At 37.9% G+C, this 21570-nt stretch overlaps 1 protein-coding gene across 1 annotated transcript; it reads left to right on the forward strand.

Annotated features, from left to right (window-relative positions):
* The first annotated feature begins 2731 nt into the window (after nucleotides 1-2731).
* On the forward strand, nucleotides 2732-4735 carry LOC149197540 (putative xyloglucan endotransglucosylase/hydrolase protein 5). Its single transcript, XM_089408717.1, has 4 exons — nucleotides 2732-3035; nucleotides 3155-3255; nucleotides 3903-4099; nucleotides 4324-4735. Exons 1-4 carry the CDS (start codon nucleotides 2732-2734, stop codon nucleotides 4733-4735), a joined length of 1014 nt encoding a protein of 337 aa, XP_089264843.1.
* The last annotated feature ends 16835 nt before the right edge of the window (nucleotides 4736-21570 follow it).

Here is a 21570-nt window from a genome sequence, read left to right on the forward strand (position 1 = left end):
TAGGATCTGGGGGCTCCAGATCTAATGGCGGAGATTGTGCCCGATGGAAAACCAGATTTGACGGGAGAAATAAGCTTCGACACATAAAGGTTGAAGTCCGATTGGACTGCTGAGTTGGCAGATGAATCATTACACAAAGTAACCGAAATATTGAACCGTTTGAGGAAGAGCTGGCGCAGTTCGTGAAAGGACAAGTGGCCACTTCCCTGTGAGACGTTACACAGTGGCGATGATGCAGAGGCAGGGAATTCCAAGCGAACAGCAACAGGCGATCCGAAGAGGTGGAAGAGGAAGCGAATAGTCAAGGATGTATTGGCTTTAAGCCATGAACAAACAGAGAACAAAAGCGAGCATGGTAAGAAGAAGGAGACAGTGAGATAGAAGAGATAGAAGCAGACACAGAGAGCCAAGTTGACTTACAGAGCTAAGGCAACATTGAGCAGACAAAAGGCTTGAGAGGTTCAAGTAATCCCTGTGAGGATATCTATCGGGAACTGAGTACGAAATTGGACTCGTCCCATCAAGACCAGTTGAGGTCGAGACTTGGTAAGGGGGAGTCTATGCACTCTAGTGGCTTAGGGAATCCAAAAACCACCCTACTAAGCACCATCTATTTAAGGAGACTCAAATTGAGCTCCTTATTGTAAAAACTTTGCTTAAAGACACAATAAAAGAAGGCCACCACTGAAAGCTGGACCAGAGACGTAGCCCAAGAGGATTAGGTGAACTCCTTATTAATTTGTTGTGTTCTTGTATTTGCTTACTGTGTTTCTCTTACTGTTTTCCAGTGTCTATGTATTTTGCAATCTTATCGATCTGTTGCCTAAGATAACATAGACACACACCAGCACATGAGTCTGTAATACTTTCATTAATTAATTAATTAACTGAGATCACTCACGAGTTATTTTCAAATCACCAAATCTAATAAGAAGTCAACAAACATTCACAAGTAATTATCAAGTTAAGATAAATCAACCTTAATAAGCTATCAACATGATTTCTCAACACAAATCACTATAAGTAAGTCAACTATATGTATGTCTTTTTTCTCATCTTTACCTTCCAAAACCCAATATATAAACAAACATGTGGGGATGGTTGTACACAATACTATCAAAGTCAATTTTAGTAACCATGAGAAGTAACAATAATAGTAGAACAATGCTATAGGTATTGAGAGAATTCAATTATATAAATAAGACAAAGAAACAAAATGCTACCATGTTGAAAGTCCATGAAAGTTGGGTGAAAATAAATTCTAGTAGAGTAATGAAAAAGCAAATATCACTCTGTTCATTAACCATATATTGCATACACTAACCTAATTTAAAATTGACATAAAGAAATTATACTAGTGAAAATTTATCAGAACAAGTAATACATTGATTATAACTAAATTCTTTTATTATTATTTTTTTGAGAAAATAATATATTTATTATAAATAAATACCCCAATAATATTATCGTGAAATTAAAAATAAATAAAATAAAAATAAAATATTTATATCACGCATAATAATAAACATATTCACTTTAAAAAAATCAAAATGTTCCTAAAATAATTCTGGATTAAGAAAAAAATACAATGAAGAGAGACATTAGTCTTTGAAAATATCTAAATTAATGCAAATCAATTACTACAGAATGAACCACAACCTTAATAAATATTGCAGGATGAGTAACGTGATGTGTTGAGTTTATAAAATATTTTTTCCTAGTCAGCACACCTAAGCCATCAACGAATCCCCACATCACATTCATGCACATTAATTCTCATATGAAAGTTTATATCATATTCTAAAATTCTCTGAACGATCTTATAAAATACTCATTCGACAACGCGTTTTCCCATGCAGATAATATAACAAAATGCTCGAGCACACCCAATCGTGTTTGTCAGTTAATTACTCATTCTCTTTTTTCTGACTTCCAAACTGCTTTTCAATGTAAACTTATTATATTGCTCAGAAGTCTTTGGCTAAATTATTTTAATTGCTTCTACATCACTCTAATCTTTACTTTAATGGCCTGAAACAGCACTCTCATCTCAAGCTTGATGCACTCCTAACTGGAAATTAATGAGCTTGAGTCATTTTTACAGGAGGGATCTTAAGTTATCAAGATTAAAAAAAGCTACTTTGATAGTTGTGAAACCACTTACAGAAATAATAGCCCCATAGATAATGTCACCTGAAAATATTTAATAAATGCATTCCATTCAATGGAATGATTCCACAAAAGTAGTGTCAAGCTCTGGAAGAAAGCAGGCTGTGAAATATATATTTTAGATAAAACTTCCTACCTTTGGCCGCATTTGTTGGCTTTCTGCATTGCAAGTAATGCTGCAATTTCTTCATGTGGACCTGAAATTCTTCTACAAAATTAATATATTTCTGTTTTTGCAGATAACACCTGAAGATTCTTTTGTAGTTGCATCTTGATCCAAGTTATCCTGGAAATAGCTGTGATTGTCATGCATCAAATCATCAGGTTGCACCATGATCAAGGCATCACAACTGTCATCACCTCCATTGCAATACATCTTCTTTGCACGAGCATTTTCATGATTGCTATTAATATCCCACCAGAGCTGCATTTGCAAAATATATTCATCTATCTCTTGAAAGCCATTAAGGGCAGAAATTAGAACTCATCTTATATCTCTTGAAGAATACTATAGGTGCAGTAAGTAGAAGTTAGGCAGAAAATTTTGTGCATGAAATCAACGATGGTGACTTCTGGAAAAGTCCATGAAACAGTACATTCTTTGCAGTATTCACATAAGTGGGATAACTGCTATTATGCAATATTTGTATTTCTAGTTTGGTTTAGCTTTTTCTCTACAGTGGCTACTCAGAATTTTGCACCAGCTCCATCACCATCACCATCGTCACCAGTAATGGATGATCATGTGAACAGCAATGGAAAAATCAGCCAATTTGACCAGAATTACAACGTTACTTGGGGTGGATACCATGTCAGATACCTTGACAATAGTCAAATTGTTCAGCTTGTGCTAGATAATTCTTCTGGTAAGGGAATTATATAATGTTTTCATTCACTTGTTCCAACTATAATTATCTGTTCAGTTTGAAGTTATCTATATTGTTAGGTATTGAAATCAATTCAATCTTCTTGCCTGGATGTGCAGGGTCTGGTTTCCAGTCTAATAACAAGTATTTGTTTGGAAACTTCAGCATGAGAATCAAACTTGTACATGGAGATTCATCTGGAACAGTTACTGCATTTTATGTAAGTCAATTAATTAAAAATCTCTTTTGTAAGTTAAAAAAATCATTTCATTTTCCAAAGGAGATTTAGCAAGATGTTTGTTATATTTATGATGAAATCTTAGTGAACACGGTTGGATGGGTGGTCCTTATATTTATTACAGATTCAGAATATATGTAGGAATATTGAAATTTAATTGACATGAGTGAAGTCAATTATTGGCTTCGCTCCTATTCATCAAATTTCTGAAATGTCAGAATTTGCAATCTAGTTATTAGCGTGCATGCAGCGTGCATACGCTGCATGATATGATGGCTGGGGCGGATGGCTTTCGCTCCCCCAGCGGAGTTCGAACCCTGCGGAGGTCCCCCTTTGGCGATTTGTGACCGCGTTGTCGTATCTGCTGGCTTCGGCCATATCGTAGGCTTCGGCCATATTGTAATCATGAGGGCTTCAGCCATATATGAATTTTCTCTCTGAAAAAAAAATCTAGTTATTATCATAATTACACCTGGAATTTGATTCAGTTATACTGCAAGTGATAAAGAGATCAATTTTTTTATGCAACTGGGAAAAGCTTCATGGGAAAAACTATATTTAGTGTTTTATTTCTATTTAAAAGTAATTAGATTTGTCTGATTGAAGATTTAATATATGTTGATCCGCAGCTAACGACTCAGGAGAACAAAAACCATGATGAAATAGACTTTGAATTCCTCGGGGGAAGACGTGGAAGCCTATACCGTCTTCAAACAAATGTGTTCGTAGATGGAGGTGGAGATAGGGAGGAACGAATGCATCTCTGGTTCGACCCAACTTCGGATTTTCATACATATTCAGTCATTTGGGATGCAAATCAGATATTGTAATGAACTACCAGCCTTCTGCATCTGTTAGGTTGAATTTCAAATATTTAACTAAATGAATATTTGTCATAAATGTTCATTTATTGGACTTCATTCATCTTCATCCAAATTTCAAAATATTTAATCAAATCTCTAAATAAAAAGTTTCTTGTTGGTAGTTCTTGTCCCACAAACAAGGCATCTCATAATTATTATTTTTACTAATTTGGGTGATATTGAACAGGTTTCTGGTGGATGGCATTCCTATTCGTGTGTTCAAGAATTTGCAGAGCAAACTAGGAGTTTTTTACCCTTCCCTCAAGCCCATGAGGGTGGTGGCAAGCTTGTGGAATGGAGATGACTGGGCCACTGAGGGTGGGAAGAGAAAAATAAATTGGAAGGCCTCTCCATTTCATGTTTCTTTCGAAGGGTTCGATATCCAAGGCTGCATGTACGAGGCCAACTCTTCGTATTGTGCACACACTGACTCCCCTCTTCCATTGGGGTCATGGACTTATTCTCCTTCTCATGAAATGCGTTTACATCAAGCGAAGTCTTTTGAACATGTGAGAAAACGTTATGTTACTTACAGCTACTGTCGTGACAACACCAGGTTTCAGAAAACTCCCCCAGAATGCTTTGAAAATGGATTCTAACTTCAGATATTGGATTTGATACGATGAGACAGCTGGGTGCTGATCAAGACTAGGTAAAGTATCATAGTTTTTTTTTTTTTACTGTAAATGGGAAAAATAATAGGCAGGGGTGGCGACTACCCCATGGAGCCTACATACCATTTATGTAGATATTATAGGATTGTTTTTATCTATGAGCTGTGTAATATGAATTATCACAGGGGACTCTCGTGTATGTGTACGATAAATAAAAGTTAGGATCCTTGGAAGGTGACAACACAACATAATATATATAATTTGTATGTGAAGGTATCTGTTTTAAGGGGAATGCATAACCCTATTAACGAGGAAAGGAAAGTATAAATGTAATAATATTGATAGCTATAATTTTCTTATTTTATAATGTAAATGGATTTATCTCGGTTGGTTGGGTTAAATGGCAGGTTCAAATCTTTGATGAATATTGTTGTATTAGCTTTTTGTTATGGGAATGAATCTCATTCAACTTACATGTTTTAAGTTGCATAGTGTTACTTGATCTTCAAGATATTGAATAGATTTTTATTAAAAATATATTTTAAAAACAAAGAAATATATTTTTACCAACCATCATATAAATTGATTTTAATAATAATTAATAAAACTTAAAAACTCAAATATTTTTTATTTTTTATATGACAAATTGATATTATGCAATTCTTCATTTATTTCATTTTCTCTTCCTTTTAAATTCCATATTTGTGAATATATAATAGTCAAACAATGTTTGTGTCATTCCCGAATGGGGTGACAAATGTCGTGGGTAGGTGGGTAAGGAGCAGGACGCAAATACCCCACCTAGCAAATGTGCTAGGGGATGTGACACCCACCCATGATGGAGTTTAATGCTATCAATACACGCGATCAATGGCGAATGTGCGAGAATCATTGACATCAATGGCAAGGAGGAGAAGGCAGGTTGCAAATGGAGTGAACTGCCAATGCATTTGTGTGATAGGAGGAGGGGAAATAATGGCAATTAGTATGATAAATTTATAGAAGGGGAATGTTGGAAGTTAGGCCGCATAAAGAATGTAGGTCATGGTGGGGATTATACCCCCTTACTAGTGGTTAGAGTGTGTATATTGGGGAGAAGCTTGGAGGAGGCTTGCAAAACGGAGCCGCCTTTCACTCCATTGTTTTTCCCTCTACATGATTATGGTATTCTTGTTTAGTGTTGTGGTCTTGCTAGTCACTTGCCTAACCGATTCTCAAGTGCAGGGGGACGACCTTTTCTCCCAACCACCAGAAAAAAAAAAGAAAAAGGGTAAGTTTCCTTTGTTTCTAGTCCCTAGTTTTAGTATTCTTTTCTTTCCCAATTGCATGCTTATTAGTGACTAGAGAGTGCAAGGAAGTATTGTAGTTTTTTCCTTGTTTCGAAAGGTGAGGGGATGTTGGTTGTGATCTACTACTCTGGGATTGTGGATGTCATCTTGGGCCTTAAAGGTTGTCGCTACTCTTTTGCTTGCAATTCTCAATTGTCCTTCTTGGGAGAATTTGTTTCTCTTAGGACTAGTTGGGACGAAAATTGGGATAGACTATGTGAATTAGGGTTGTAAGGCCCTACATTAGGATGTTTGGAAGTCTGAGAAGGAGTGATGGTTGGGTTTGTTCATCCCTTCCCCTAGCAAGTTAGTCTATGTGAATTTTTTTTGGAGGTGCCCCTCGCCTGGTTTCAACAAAATTGAGAATTTTAATGGCATAGGAAGGGAAGCATTTTTCTAGTTATGGAAGGTATTTGATTATGGGCAAAATGTTTCCTATCCTGACTCGATTGGTGGCTCTTTTGGATATAAAATTTGGCTTTTTAAGGGTGTCCCCATCCCCCTGTTTTCGTTTAATTGTTTGATTTCCTGTTTCTTTGTCTCTTTTGAGCAACCACAAATTTTTTGGGTTGTTGAAGCTATTGTTGTGTTGTGATGCAGGCCAATAGCCTAGAGGAAGTGCATCGAGGAGTTTCTTGTTGCATCTCCTACAGTGGGGGCACAGTTGATAGACTCTCTCGGATACCCCATATCTAGTGCGGTCTTTAGTTTGGGATTTATCTGATGTTGTAGGTATTCTATGGTTTAAGCTCTACAAATTGTCTTCAATCATTGTTTCAGTTGGATAATCAACAGTTGTTAGGCCCAATGCCACGTCGAAGGGCATGAGTCAAGAGAGGGGAAACGCATTATCAAGAACGTGCCCAAAGCGGGAAATCCCGCATGTATCATAGATTTGAGGAATTTTATTAGCAATTTTGAGAGATGACGCTAGGTCCTATCCAAGAGAAATTGCTCAAATTAAGGTTACAACGCCCATACAGAGCCCTCCTCTTAGACACAGAGGTATTAATTGAATGGGATGATTGGATCCTTGACACTAGGCATACCATTTGTTAATTCAATCAGCACATGCGCACTATAGACCTGTATTGGCAAATGAAATTCTTATTAGGACATACTTTGGTAGATAGACATGAGCATCAGGGGGACATCCTTCATTCATTGGATCACCTTCACCACCATCTGGGTAAAGTAGATCACAAGACTGATCGAATTGAGAAACATCTTTGCATACCCCAGGAAATGGAAACATCTCACGAGGGCTCAAAGGGGCTTGTGAAAATTGTTGTCTCGGATTCAGACTCCTCTAAGTAGTTGTATAATATCCATGTTCTATGTGCATTATGATATTGGTATTTCTAGGTAATGTATCCTATAAAAGGACTCTAGTAATCTTCTGCCTTTTGTAGTCTCTTTTTGTATCTAACTATATTTGTACTCTAGATTAAGAATAGATTTTCTCTTGGTTATGGTCAGATCTCCCCAGTGATAGACTAATAAGTCAAAGCTATCTTTTGATGTAATATCTAGTTTTTGAAGGTAATAGAATTCACTTGAAAAAAAATAATGTTTGTGCAATTGATATAGGTCCTAAAATGATTCTAATGTAGAATGTGTTGAATGTATATGAACATCGTAGTTTTACAAGAATGTGTTGAATATGAAACTAGCTATAAATCTGCAACTGAGGTATAAGGTTGGGCTGAGGTTCAAGCCTTCGATTCTTAACAATAAAAAACATTAGCAAGTCTTTGAGTATGATTAACACATCAAAATATCTCTTGAAATTATTGATGATATTTTTGCTACTGAAATTGATTAGTAACCAAAAGAAGAGGATGGAATAGATTTGGAATATTACAAGCCTGAATGAATTGGCATGATGACAAATCATAAATTTATATAATTAGAAAATAATTTTATTCCAAAGGGATTGGTACCTTTGGAAAAATTGTTTGGTCATACTGATGTAGTTGTTTTTCCACCTACCAATGTACACATAAAAGAATTGGAAGAATGTAATATTAGAACTGAATCAAACCCAAGTGGATGTTGGTAAATTACCATGGTCAATAATTGTCTTTCTACCAATGGTGGTTACAACTCATGGTTTTGGTAAACCATGGTATCCACCCATGGTATTTGCAAGGTGCATGAAAACAAAACAAAATAAATCATAATAATGGAGTGAAAATCTAATTTCATGATTATTTAGTTTTTACTATAGTAATTTATGATATTCACTCATGGTATTCACCTATGGTTTTTGTAACCCATGGTATTTGAAATGTAATGAAAGTGCATGACTCTAGGTGAAAAGACACTTGTAAATAGTATAAATACAGAACTTCACTATGGAGCAAGCCATGTTTTTCCTCATAATGTAGTCTCATAATATTTTTACCAATTAATAAAAATAATTGAGTTCCTTTTATATTGTTTCTCTTCAATATTTATTTTATGTATATGTGACATATTCTATTGTCACTCTTTATGTCTCATTCCTCTAATAACATAGATCAGTGATATCAGACCACCTTGCTCTTTTTCTATTTTTCTATGCATGTCCCCAACAAGGTCATGGTATAAGGAGTTGGGGCTCAAACTAGTTGATCCTTTGCAAGACCATCATTGGCGACCCCAATGACCTTCCATGGCCAAAGAAAATAAATATGATGGAGCAAGAGATCCTATTAAAGTGTTGTTTGAGGAATCCCTCACGCAACAAAGGGATGAGATTATGAATAATTTTCCTAGATCCTTCTACAGATGACAACAATCGATGCATCTTTATCAAATTGTCACTTTACAGGTGTCACCCCTTTAAGCTGCAAGTTAGTTTTGATGTTTCTATATTCAGAGGTTAGGTAGATGCAGATGATCTAGACAAATGGTTAAAATATTCTAAAAGGGCATTTTTCAATCCACAATTTTTCTGATAGAGAAAAGATTACCTTTGTGCTCCTTAAAGCCATCTCCATGTGAACGATTAATGGGAGACTTACCACGAGAAAAAGGCCACAGAGTAATCCACAATGTTTGCAGTTGCACTGGATCAGGGCTCTTTCAAGGATGCTACAAAGGAACAATGTTGCTCGGTTGGAAGCTATGAAGACTAGTACATGAAATAGGCCAAAATGCGATAGGAGAGGGCCCAAACAGTGATGGAGTTCACAAATATCTTCCATACCTTGCACACCAAGCTAGGTATCAAAGACTCCAAGTGACATTTTGTGCTCAAATACTATGGTGGTTTGCGTAGATACATCCGAACAAAAATGGAGTTCCTGTATATCTCTTCACTGGCCTTAGTGTACCTATATGCTGCTAAAATCAAGAAGAAATTAAATAGAAGAAGCGATAGTTTATATCTGCAAATTACCCATGTAAGAAACATAAAGTAAAGGTAGCCCCAAACTACATAAAAAAGGACAAATTCAGGATGGACCACCTAGAACAATAATGGAAAAATGAAGAAATACACAGAAAGTGGTGTGAATTCCATAGGAGTCATTGTTATCACCAAAAAATGATCACCTAGCCATTTCTAACTAAGTGGATCGAAATACACAATGTAGATTTAATTTTACCATAGTAAAATCACTTTCACTATGGAAAATAATTTAGTAAACCACTTTTTTTAAATTATTTTCTGATTTAAATAATAATAATAAAAAACCCATGGGAATAATTAGATAAATCATTATTTATTTAATTTTCTCTAGGAATAATTATTAAATCATTATTTAAACAATTATTCCCTGTCACATTGGACTAAATCCCTTAGGAATATTTAAATAAATCACTATTTATTTAATTTTCCTTATTTATGTTATTAGAATAATTATTAAATCACTATTTAATAATTATTTTGATTTCACACCATTCTTAATTCTCGCGAAATAATTAATAAATCATTTTATTTGTTAATTATTTCTAAATAGAGATATTTAGCCATTTTAAATATCTTTTCCCCCTCCAATAAATATAATAAAGTATTCCAAGTGTTTAGATCTTGATTTGGCTAATATTATTTTATTATTCTCCATTTTCGAGATTAACTCCATACTTTGTTATAAATAGGAGAGTTTTTCATTCATTCTTCGCCATGATTATAAGCATCGTCACCATTATCGTCTTTTTTCTTGAGCTCCCATTTTGAGTTCTCACATCTTGTTTTAGTTTTTCACATATTGAGAGAGAAGATCATTTTCTGAAATAGCAAGGACATCAAAGGACCCATCACACGGAGGGGGACTTACAGACCCATTTGTAGATCTCCTTCACCAAGTGTTATTAATAAAAGATTTATTTGTTTAAAGTATTTCCATTTGGGTTATTGTATCGGATATTTTCTATTCTGGATCGTCTATACTTTTATTGCAGGTTTTCATTTTTTGTTGTAGATCTAAATCGCTAGCAGCCATCAACTTGTTGTTATGGTCACTTCTCACCTAGTGACTTAAGTGAAGTGTTTTTGGTACACTTTCCAAGAAATTTCACACTAGCATTCATTGACATAACACCAATGAATGTCACTAAAAATATTTGTTGATGGCTAAGGTGTAATCCTTATATTCATATGCAGGTTCCGACTTTGAATCAGATCTAGACAAGGGGAAAAATCATTGTTGGAGAACCCAGTGCCACCATTGCTACCACCATGGTCCATCCAAGTGAGCCTGAAGAATGAGAGGAAGGTAAGAACCTTTTCCGCTCGTATACATGGGTGAAGGGTTCTCCATTGCACTTTATTTTTGATAGAATTCAAAATAACCACATCTCAATAAAGATCGTCAAGTGGTTAGACCTGCCAAAAACACCACACCTACAACCATACACCATCAAGTGGCTCCACCATGGGTGATATATCTATGTCAACCAACAATCTCACCTGCCCTATATCATCAAGCCCTTCAAGATGAGGTATTGTGTGATATTACACCCATAAAATCTTGTGATGTTTTTTAAGGCCAACCATATTTGTGGATGCATCATGTTGTATATGAGTTGATACCTCACAATGTCATTATTACTTTGGGTAGACAACTATATAATATACCAGAGGTAGCTTTGCCTATCACTATTTCGTTGATCTCTGCGAAGCAATGCAGGAAGGTCATCTCCCAAACTGTGTAATTTTTCTTCTTCTTGATTCGATATCAAAGTGAGCAAAAGGTCATAGCCACATCCATGATATCCACACATGACCATGTTTATGTTCCTTCAAGTGAGCATGTAATGTTGATTTTGGAAGCTCATTATGGTCAAATGGCAGGCCACTTTGGCATGGAAAAGAGAGTGGTCATGCTATTGTTGGCATTGTAGTGTTGTTATTGATTTCAACTAGTTCTTAATAGTGTTCAACCTTATAATCATCATTTATATTCTTTTTTCAAGTTAAATGTGTGGTCTCTTGTGTTTGGAATAGTGTCTCAAAGTTGCATGTCTATACCTTGAAGTTGAATATTGATAGGTGAAGGCTTATAATAATGTCTTCTTACTTGCATAGGGATATTGAACATTTTTTGTAGGAGGTTTCCATCAATGCCAAAGGGGTAGCATGTTGGCATGATGGCAGTTTTGTTTATTGGCATTGATTTCAACCTTCTTATGGTGTCTATCATGATGTTGATGTTTTATGGTCTACTAGAGATTAGTCATCATTATCTTGATGTAGAAATGTTTTCCCAACTAGGCCCTCATGATCCATGATGATATGTTTGACCATATATGCTTTCATGATTCTTAATGATGCAGAGATGTTAGTGCCTTATGTTGGTTCCCTTGATGCTTGCAAAGGAGTCCTAGGTGTTTGGATAGGGTCTAAAGATGTTGTGAGAGGACTGACATGCCTTGGAGATGCTTTCAGTTGAGTTTTTGGGTAAAAAAGGGGTTGAATCAAGGGTAACGCACGTAATTCACGGGAAACTTGTGTTAGGAACTTAGGTTTTGTTAAATATACCTATGTTACCCCTCCATATATCACTTTTCCTTAATGGTGAGGGTACATTATGTTCTACAGGGTGAGAAATTGGAATAAAACCTCTGGAAAACCAATGGATTGCACATGGTAATGCAAAGAAGGTATGATGTAGTGTTTGATTTAGTCTTAATTGATTATTTTCTTGGATAAATCTATATGTTGCAGTCTATACTATGGCATTTGTCAGAATTTGTTGATAATGTCTTATTGTATATGTTTGAGTTGGAAAGTCTTGTTACTCACAATTTATAGGTTCTGAGATACATGTTGCTAAATTGATGTGAGAGAAAAGATTGGTTCGAGAGTATTGGTATTAAAGTTATATGTTTTCAGTTGATGTTGTATTTTGGGTCCAGTTTGAATGATCCGGGTCTGGGTGTGACAAAGGACCCTTCCAAGACCTTTTACTTTCGTGATGTGTTAAATTGCATTTTTAAAAGAACATTAATGAATACATATGCATGCTGTAAAGAAGAGGAACATGACAATCATCAACAACATAAAAACATAAGCGTTGATAATGAAGTTCGTCCAGGAGGGACTACGTCTCCAGGCCCTGGTGTCAAGATGGTGTAGGTCGTTGCATTAAGTGTCGTCAATAGTGATGGTGTACATAGAGATGATGTCGCGATCATACAAGGAAAATGCCCTCACGCAGGAGTGGCTCTAAGAGATGTTCCACTACAGGGAACACTCTATCAAAAGATTCCTATCAGTATGACATAAACCTCATGCATGATGAGCATCCCGCCAACATGGCATAAAAGGGATCTCAATGCAAAAAAATGCATGACGACAACAAGAGTATCCCAACAACATACAACAAAGGGATCTCAAACATAACATGATGAATCATGACAACAAGTACAACACATAGGTGATTTCATGTCACATCAAGCAGGAATCATAAAAACGAGTAAGAAACAAGATCCCACATCAAACATCAACAAGGATCTGTGCAACATAATGCATAAAGAAGAAGTACATGAACATAGCATATACCTCACAACCAAGGGCCATCTGAAGAAGTGGATGTCACACTACTGAAGCTGTTTGGACCATCAATCTCAAGGCATTGATCGCAGGAAAATGATAGCTTGCACATGAATGTGGACATCTGCACTGGCACTTAGAAAAGTGGCTAGAAAATGAAATGAGAGAATGACAAATCTGAATGCACCATCAGATTTGTGACATCGAGTAGTGCAAAATCGACTATCCAAAATCCGAATTCTGAGAAGTTGAGAATCTGGGGCTTAGGGAATCTTTTAGATTCTTCTAGGATTCCTCAAAAATTCTACTCCATGGGTGGACTGGAAATATGCAACTTAGATGATGGATCTGATCTCGCCATTGTGATCCCTGTGGAAAACCGTGAAAAACAAATATAAACTTGACTATATTCCGACATGGCAAAATTTTACCTCCTCGGGAAAATTTCAAGGCTCATGATTCTACTCCCTGTTTTTGCAGCGATCATGGTTCCATGTGGATTTTGAAAAATGACCGAAATGTAGAACTCTGATGGAGAAACGGATAGCACCATTACGTTCGTGGTGACAGAGGTGTTGAATCCATATAAAATTTTTCAAATTCTGACAAAGTGGAAATTTGGCCCTCCTGCAAAATTCATGGTTCTTGCATTAAAAAATAATTAATTCACCTCGATTTGCATGCCCCCTCCTGGTTCCTCCATCTTTGTCTCGAACTCCATGCAATGATAAAAATACTGGGTTTATATAGGTTTTCTCCAACATATTTTCCAATGTGAGTAGCTGGCTCAATGGTTAAATGTGGATTTAGCTGAGGAGGGGTCGAGGGATCAAATCTCGCCCCTCTCATTATGGTTCATTTTTGTTATTTTTACAAATCCCAAAGTGTTTAAATGGGGGTCATTTCCGCATTGGGCAGCCCGCCGCCAAAATCCTCGTTGCATTGAGCGTATGATATATTAGGTTGGCGTATAAAGTTTTTTGGTTTAAGTTTTGTTTTGGTATGGGGTCGCCCACTCGAGGGCCAGCCCACATGGTCTGGGTGGGTTTGACCCCCGCCGACCCCCAATTTATGTTACATTGGTTACAATGGGGGGGTGGTGGAGTTGGTGGCCCCCACCCCCTATTATTATATATACTTTTTTTGGTTTTAATAACAATAATGCACCTTTTTTTAAATTCGTTTTTTGACCATAGGAGTCAAATTAACGACCCCACAATTTCACCTGGAATACGGCTGGATTTGGCTGGAATCCGGTGGCCAGGTTCAGTCCAAATTGTGGCCTCCTTAAGCTGCCTAGTTATCAAAAAGTCAACCCAACTTTGACTGCTTCTAACTTTCGCATCCAGACTCGGATTAACGAATTGTTCGCACCGCCGCAATCAGGAAGACGAGATATATGCTATGGTCCTAGGTCGATGTCATTCTAAGCACTTTGATTTTTGAGCGTTCATAAGCCCTCTTTGTCCTGTGTGTCTCTCCAGAGCCACCTGGATCAATCCTCCCCACTGAGGAGCTTTTGGTCCTCCAAAAGCATGAATAATAATCTACAACTTCTCTGTACCCTGTCTGCATCACAAGCATCCTGAAAAGGTCTCGCTTCCATCTCCTTCACGTTTGTTATTCGAAGCCTTAAGCGATGAGCCAACACCTGCAACATCTGCAACCTGTGGTACATTGCTTTCCAAATTACATGCTTGACTTTTATCGCCAACTAGTGACCCAAATGTCCCACACTTGCCACGAGTTTATAACACATACTCGATGGTCAATTTTACATCAAGATGGATGCAAGACCTTAGCTATGACAACAAGGCCAACCTATCATTGTTGCTTCAACAAGTGATGGAAAACACATCATCACTGCAACACATGATTTACATACATAAGGCCAAACACTATTGTTTTGACAAGTGATGGAAACATAACATCACTTTCAGAGTGTAAAATGTGACTCAAAATAAGACCAGACATCATTGTTGCTCAACAAGTGATGGAAAACACATCATCACTGCAACACATGATTTACATACATAAGGCCAAACACTATTGTTTTGACAAGTGATGGAAACATAACATCACTTTCAGAGTGTAAAATGTGACTCAAAATAAGACCAGACATCATTGTTGCTGAACAAGTGATGGAAAACACATCATCACTTTTACATTTTAAAATGCAACAAATGATTTACAAAAGAACGACCATGAAATGACAACATGTCTAGAAACCATTTTTCACTTATCAATGTGAATGGGTCACCTCCTTGTGGCGGTTTTGCTTGTCGAACAACTACTTCACCTAGTTCATGCACTGACGCTTTGTCTTTAAGGTGCTACTCTGGATGGAGCCTCCAACAAGTGGCTCTTTGATGGCCATTTCTATCGCAATGACTGTAATAGGTTTTCTTCCTCCATATTTTCTTAACCTGTTTCTTTTCATGCTGTTGAGAGGGTCTTTCACGCCTCATCCTTTTGAGTGCTGCCATTCTTTTCCAACACTTAGAAAATGTATGGTTATGTAATCCACAAAAGGTGCATGTTTTTTATGCTTATTTTACGTTCATTATTATCAACATGATCATAATCGAAATGAACATTTTAAGATCGAAAGTGGTTATACCTTCCCTTGCTGTCTCTAATGTCAGTATGGCGATGAGAGCTTGCATCAGCTCTCTCCGTGTAATGGGCACTATCGTGGGATGATGGGGATGTGTTCCCTTCATTCTCTCTCCTCGATGAGTTCAACGATGTCTTGGATGACTCTGACACCTTCAAGCACTCTCCTTTAGTGTATCTCAAGCCTGCAAATCGATGTTCATGTACAACCTCCAAAGGTTGGGTCATGCCTTGGTTGTTAACACCAAGTTCTTCTTTCTCCTCATGTATCATCCTTGTAAGGAGCCTCGTGTTTGTCCCTATAATTGGGATCTCCAAATCTCCAACAAAACTCATACTATGTGACGAAGAAACCAAAAGGAAATCAACATATTTTACCTCCTCTTTCGATTTGGAAAGAACTGATGAGGGTTGCTCAGCATTTGTTGTTGGTGGTTTGCTTATTGTCTCAGCGCATTCCCTAACTTCCTTTCTGACATACCCAAGTCCTGTTCGACATGGTAATTCCTCTACCTTGATGGGGTTGATAATGCCTTGGCCATTAACACCTAAGCCTTTTCCTTCATACCCCATTTTCTTCAACAATTTGGAGCCAATTCCTGTGGTGTGATTTTCAAAAACAGCGAAATCATCATCAGGACACATAGATGAATTCAGAGAACTACTTTTTACCTCACATGGGTCACACTACAGCTTTTCCAAGGCCTCATCCTTTGCTTGCAGTTGTCGTAGCAAACTTTTTTTTCCTCTTTCTCTTCATGTAGGCGCATCTTGAATTCAACATTCTCTGTTTGGAGATTATGTTTATTTTTCTTCAGTTCTTCCAGGGCCTCTTCCATTGCTTGCAACTGAAGTTGCAATCGCTTCTTTTCCTCTGTCTCTTTCTGTTGAGTTTCATACATGATTTCCACTCTTTTGGAAATGTTGAGCATGGTCTCGTACATCACTCTTGCATCCTCTGTTGCTGCACATTCCATTGTTCACACTGCAATTCACATCCACGCAAAGACCGCTCTGATACCACTTGATCTAGGTCCGAGTGTGACAAAGGACCCTTCCAAGACCTTTTACTTTCGTGATGTGTTAAATTGCATTTTTAAAAGAACGTTAATGAATACATGTGCATGTTGTAAAGAAGAGAAACATGACAATCATCAGCAACATAAAAACATAAGCATTGATAACGGAGTTCATCCAGGAGGGACTACGTCTCCAGGCCCCAGTGTCAAGATGGTGTCGGTCATTGCATTAAGTGTTGTCAATAGTGATGGTGTACATAGAGATGATATCGTGATCATACAAGGAAAATTTCCTCATGCAGGAGTGGTTCTAAGAGATGTTCCACTACAGGAACTCTCTATCAAAAGACTCCTATTAGTATGACATAAAACTCATGCATGATGAGCATCCCGCCAACATGGCATAAAAGGGATCTCAATGAAAAAACATGCATGATGACAACAAGAGTATCCCAGCAACATACAACAAAGGGATCTCAAACATAACATGATGAATCATGACAACAAGTACAGCACATAGGCAATTCTGTGTCACATCACGCAGGAACCATAAAAATGAGTAATAAACAAGATCCCACATCAAACATCAACAAGGATCTGTGCAGCATAATGCATAAAGAAGAAGTACATGAACAAAACATATACCTCACAACCAAGGTCCATCTGAAGAAGTGGATGTCACACTGCTGAAGTTGTTCGGACCATCGATCTCATGGCATTGATCGCAGGAAAATGACAGCTCGCACATGAATGTGGACATCTGCACTGGCACTTAGAAAAGTGGCTGGAAAATGAAATGAAATAATGAAAAATCTGAATGCATCATCAGATTTGTGGCGTCGAGTAGTGCAAAATCGACTATCCAAAATCCAAATTCTGAGAAGTTGAGAATCTGGGGCTCAGGGAATCTTTTATATTCTCACGGGATTCCTCAAAGATTATGCTCCATGGGTGGACTGGAAATATGAAACTCAGATGATGAATCTGATCTTGCCACTGCGATCCCTGTGGAAAACCGTGAAAAACAATTATAAACTTGACTATATTCTGAAATGGAAAAATTTTACCTCCTCAGGAAAATTTCAAGGCTCATGGTTCCACTCCCTATTTTTGTAGCAATCATGGTTCCACGTGCATTCTGAAAAATGACCGAAAATGCAGTACTCTGATGGAGAAATGGACAGCACCATTGCATTCGTGGCGACGAGAGGTGTTGAATTCATATAAAATTTGTCAAATTCTGACAAAGTGGAAATTTGGCCCTCCTTTAAAATTCATGGTTCTTGCATTAAAAAAAATTAATTCACCTCGATTTCCATGCCCTCTCCTAGTTCCTCCATCTCTATCTCGAACTCCGTGCAATGATAAAAATACTGGGTTTATAAAGGTTTTCTCCAATGGATTTTCCAATGTGAGTAGTTGGCTCAATGGTTAAATGTGGATTTGGTTGAGGAGGGGTCGAGGGATCAAATCCTGCCCCTCTCATTATGGTTCATTTTTGTTATTTTTACAAATCCCAAAGTGTTTAAATGGGGGTCGGGTCCGCATTGGGCGGTCCGCCCCCAAATCCCCATGCTTTTTTGTGTAATGGTCGTATTGCATTGAGTTTCTGATATATTACGTTGGCGTATAAAGGTTTTTGGTTTAAGTTTTGTTTTGGTATGGGGCCACCCACTCGGGGGCCGGCCCACGTGGGCCGGTCGAGTTTGACCCCCGCCAGCCCCCAATTTATGCTGTGTTGGTTACAATGGGGGGTGGTGGGGTTGGTGGCCCCCACCCCCTATTATATATATATAGATATAGATATATATATATATATATATATATATATATATATAGATATATATATATATATATATATATATATATATATATATATATATATATATATATATATATAGATATATATATATAGATATATATATATATATATAATAACAATAATGCACTTTTTTTAAAATACATTTTTTGGCCGTAGGATTCAAATTAACGACCCCACAATTTCACCTAGAATCCAACCGTAGTTGGCCGGAATCCAGTGGCCGAGTTCGGTCCAAATTGTGGCCTCCTTAAGTTGCCCAGTCATCAAAAAGTCAAGCCAACTTTGACTGCTTCTAACTTTTGCATCCGAACTCGGATTGACGAATCGTTTGCACCGCCGCGATTAGGAAGACGATATCTACGCTTTGGAATTGGGTCAAAGTAATTCTAAGCACTTTGTTTTGCGAGCGTTCATAAGCCCTTTTTGTCCTGTGTGTCTCTCTGGAGCCACCTGGACCATTGAAACATTCTGAAATGTATCCCTATAGAGGTTGAGGAGGTTTTGGCCTCCATTCAGTGGTGGTTGAACAAGATAGGGGTGGTGGCTCCTTCAAGTAGAGGTTGGAGAACTTGCTTAGGGAGTAGAGGCTTCCTTCTAGTGGTGGATGGAAAACTAGTGAAGGTGGTGGGCTTCATTAGGTGGTGGACTATATAGTTTATGAGATTTGGGGCTTTCTAGATGGTGTTGGACAAAAAAATGTAGAAGTGGTTGTGGCTCCTAGATGGTAGAGGCCAATTGAATGATGTAAATCAAATTGATTGATTAATTAATTGATCCTAACTTAAACATGAACGTAAAAACTTACATATATAACCATAAACACAGAGATGCAGTAGAAAAACACTTCATTTCATTAATAGAAAAATATTGAACTATGCTTACAAACATAATGGAAATAAGATAGTTCGGGTGATGGTAGCTTACCTCTGAGAAGAGGTGTGGCAACTACATGCCTCTAAACTATGTTACAATGAGGCTTAAGGGCCTATTTATTATCGGAAAACATGAGAAAACCCTAACCCCAGGAGATGTAATACCAAGAGTTTGTGGGCCCCATTGGGGTTAGTTGGGTACCCAAATTCTCAGGGTTGCAACTTGGTCATATTATCTCCATTTGGTGCGTATTCTACCTTGTTAGAAAGGTCTTGCTGAAAACTACAGGTTTCACCATAGGCCCATGCCTATGGTTATGGGCCTGTTGTGAACCACAAATAAACGTCATTTAGGGGGTCAAAACTGCTCCAGAAGTTCAGGACCCAAAAAATGCTAAAAATAGTAAATGTTGAAATGAACAAGGAAACAAATGAAACTGACTAGGGGGTCTAGGTGGAATAGGCGGGTGGACACCAATATCCACCTGGATCATTCCTCCCCCCTTAGGAAGCAATGGTCCCCATTGCGTGCAGAGCCTCCATGAGGTGAGGAAATTTCTATTGAACCTGGTCCCTGGTGAAGGAGTTGGCATGCTTTGACAACTCGATATAGTTGTATCCTTTGTTGCCGAGTGTTCTTGATCTGTGTGTCCATGATCTGATCAGTTGTGGCCTATTCCATGTAGTCTAGGTTGAGCTTTGTTGGTGTGAGTTGTTCTACAATGTCAGATGTGTCCAACAATGGTGGAAAGTATGGTCGAAGGTGATCTACATTGAACACTGGGTGCAGACCAAGGAACGGTAGGATGTTGAGCTTGAAGACATTGTCACTGATGGCCTTTTTGATGGTGTATGGCCCATATCATAGTGGGCGAAGCTTGCGGTGGGGTCTAGCAAGGCAGTCCTTTTGCAAATGTAGCCAAACTTTGTCGCCCACCTAGAACTTGTGCGACACTCGATGATGATCATGGCACTGCTTGTACTTAGCATAGGCTCTATCCAATATATCATGGACCTGTTGATGGATGTGTTGAATGTGATTAACAAAGTTATTAGCCCTTTTAGCTTCGGACTGCATGTGAGCCGAATCTACCTAAGTGGCTACAAATGGTATGACCACATAAATGGGGCATAATGGCTTAAATCCTAGCCCTGCCTAAAAGGGGTTGTGGCTTGTTGAGTTGTGGAGAGCTATGTTGTAGTTATGTTGGACATAGGGGAGACTTTCATCCCATGTGTGTGGATGCTTCGAGTTGTACATGCAAAGAATGTGTACGATCATCATGTTGACAACCTTTGTTTTGTCATCAGTTTGGGGATGGAAAATAGTGGACTTAGTAAGTTTTGTATCTAGCATCGACCAGAGACTTAACAAAAATGAACTGAGTAATATGATGTCCCGATCTGAGGTAATGGACTGTGGGATCCCAAAGTGTACCCACACTCGCTTAAAGAAGAGCTTAGTAGTGGCCTCTACTGTGATACTCTTCTTGTAGGCCGCGATGATGGCCATCCTAGAGAATCTATCGATGACCAGGAAAATCCAATTGTTGTCATGCTTAGTTGAAGGAAGGTATGACATATAATTCATGGAGATAGATTCCCAAGGCTGATTAGGATTATGTAGAGGAGTATACAGGCCTTGCTTCTTGATGGTTGGTTTGGAAATGGCGTTGGCGGTGTAAGATCTAATATACTTCCCAACATCCTGACGAAGTTTCGGCCAATAAAAATACTTCTGCAATACCTCCATTGTTTTCTCTACTCCGAAATGTCCAGCGACCCGACTGTAGTGCGCCTCCCAAATCATCTTGGCATGCTTACTTGAAGGAACACATTTGTGTCCCAAGTGTCATAATAGTGCATCCTGAAGGTGAAAATTTGGAACTTTCTTCCCTTCCAGGAATGTTTGGTATATGCTTCTGAATTTTGGATCGCTCTTGTAAAGATGCGGTCACCTCAATGACTCGTGCCCACATGAGTCTAGCACACTGATTAGTGCCATGATTGGTGGTCAACTGAGGAAATCAGTGACATTATTGGTGCTTCCCTTCTTATACTTAATGTTCAAATGGAATTGTTGCAGATAGGTGGACCATTTCTAATGGCAATCATTCTGTAACTTCCCTTGTTTCTATATGAACTGTAGAGGTTGGTGGTCTGTGTGGATGACTGTTTCTT

The sequence above is a fragment of the Pinus tabuliformis genome, chromosome 2_2 (assembly GCF_031772625.1).
Source record: "Pinus tabuliformis cultivar Carrire ecotype Pingquan chromosome 2_2, CPIR1, whole genome shotgun sequence".
Classification (NCBI taxonomy): Eukaryota; Viridiplantae; Streptophyta; class Pinopsida; order Pinales; family Pinaceae; genus Pinus; species Pinus tabuliformis.

Coding starts and splice junctions, on each gene's coding strand:
- LOC149197540 (XM_089408717.1), top strand. CDS start 2,732: ATGGTGACTTCTGGAAAAGTCCATGAAACAGTACATTCTTTGCAGTAT. Junction 3,256..3,902: donor GAACAGTTACTGCATTTTAT/GTAAGTCAATTA, acceptor GTTGATCCGCAG/CTAACGACTCAGGAGAACAA. Junction 4,100..4,323: donor TGGGATGCAAATCAGATATT/GTAATGAACTAC, acceptor GATATTGAACAG/GTTTCTGGTGGATGGCATTC.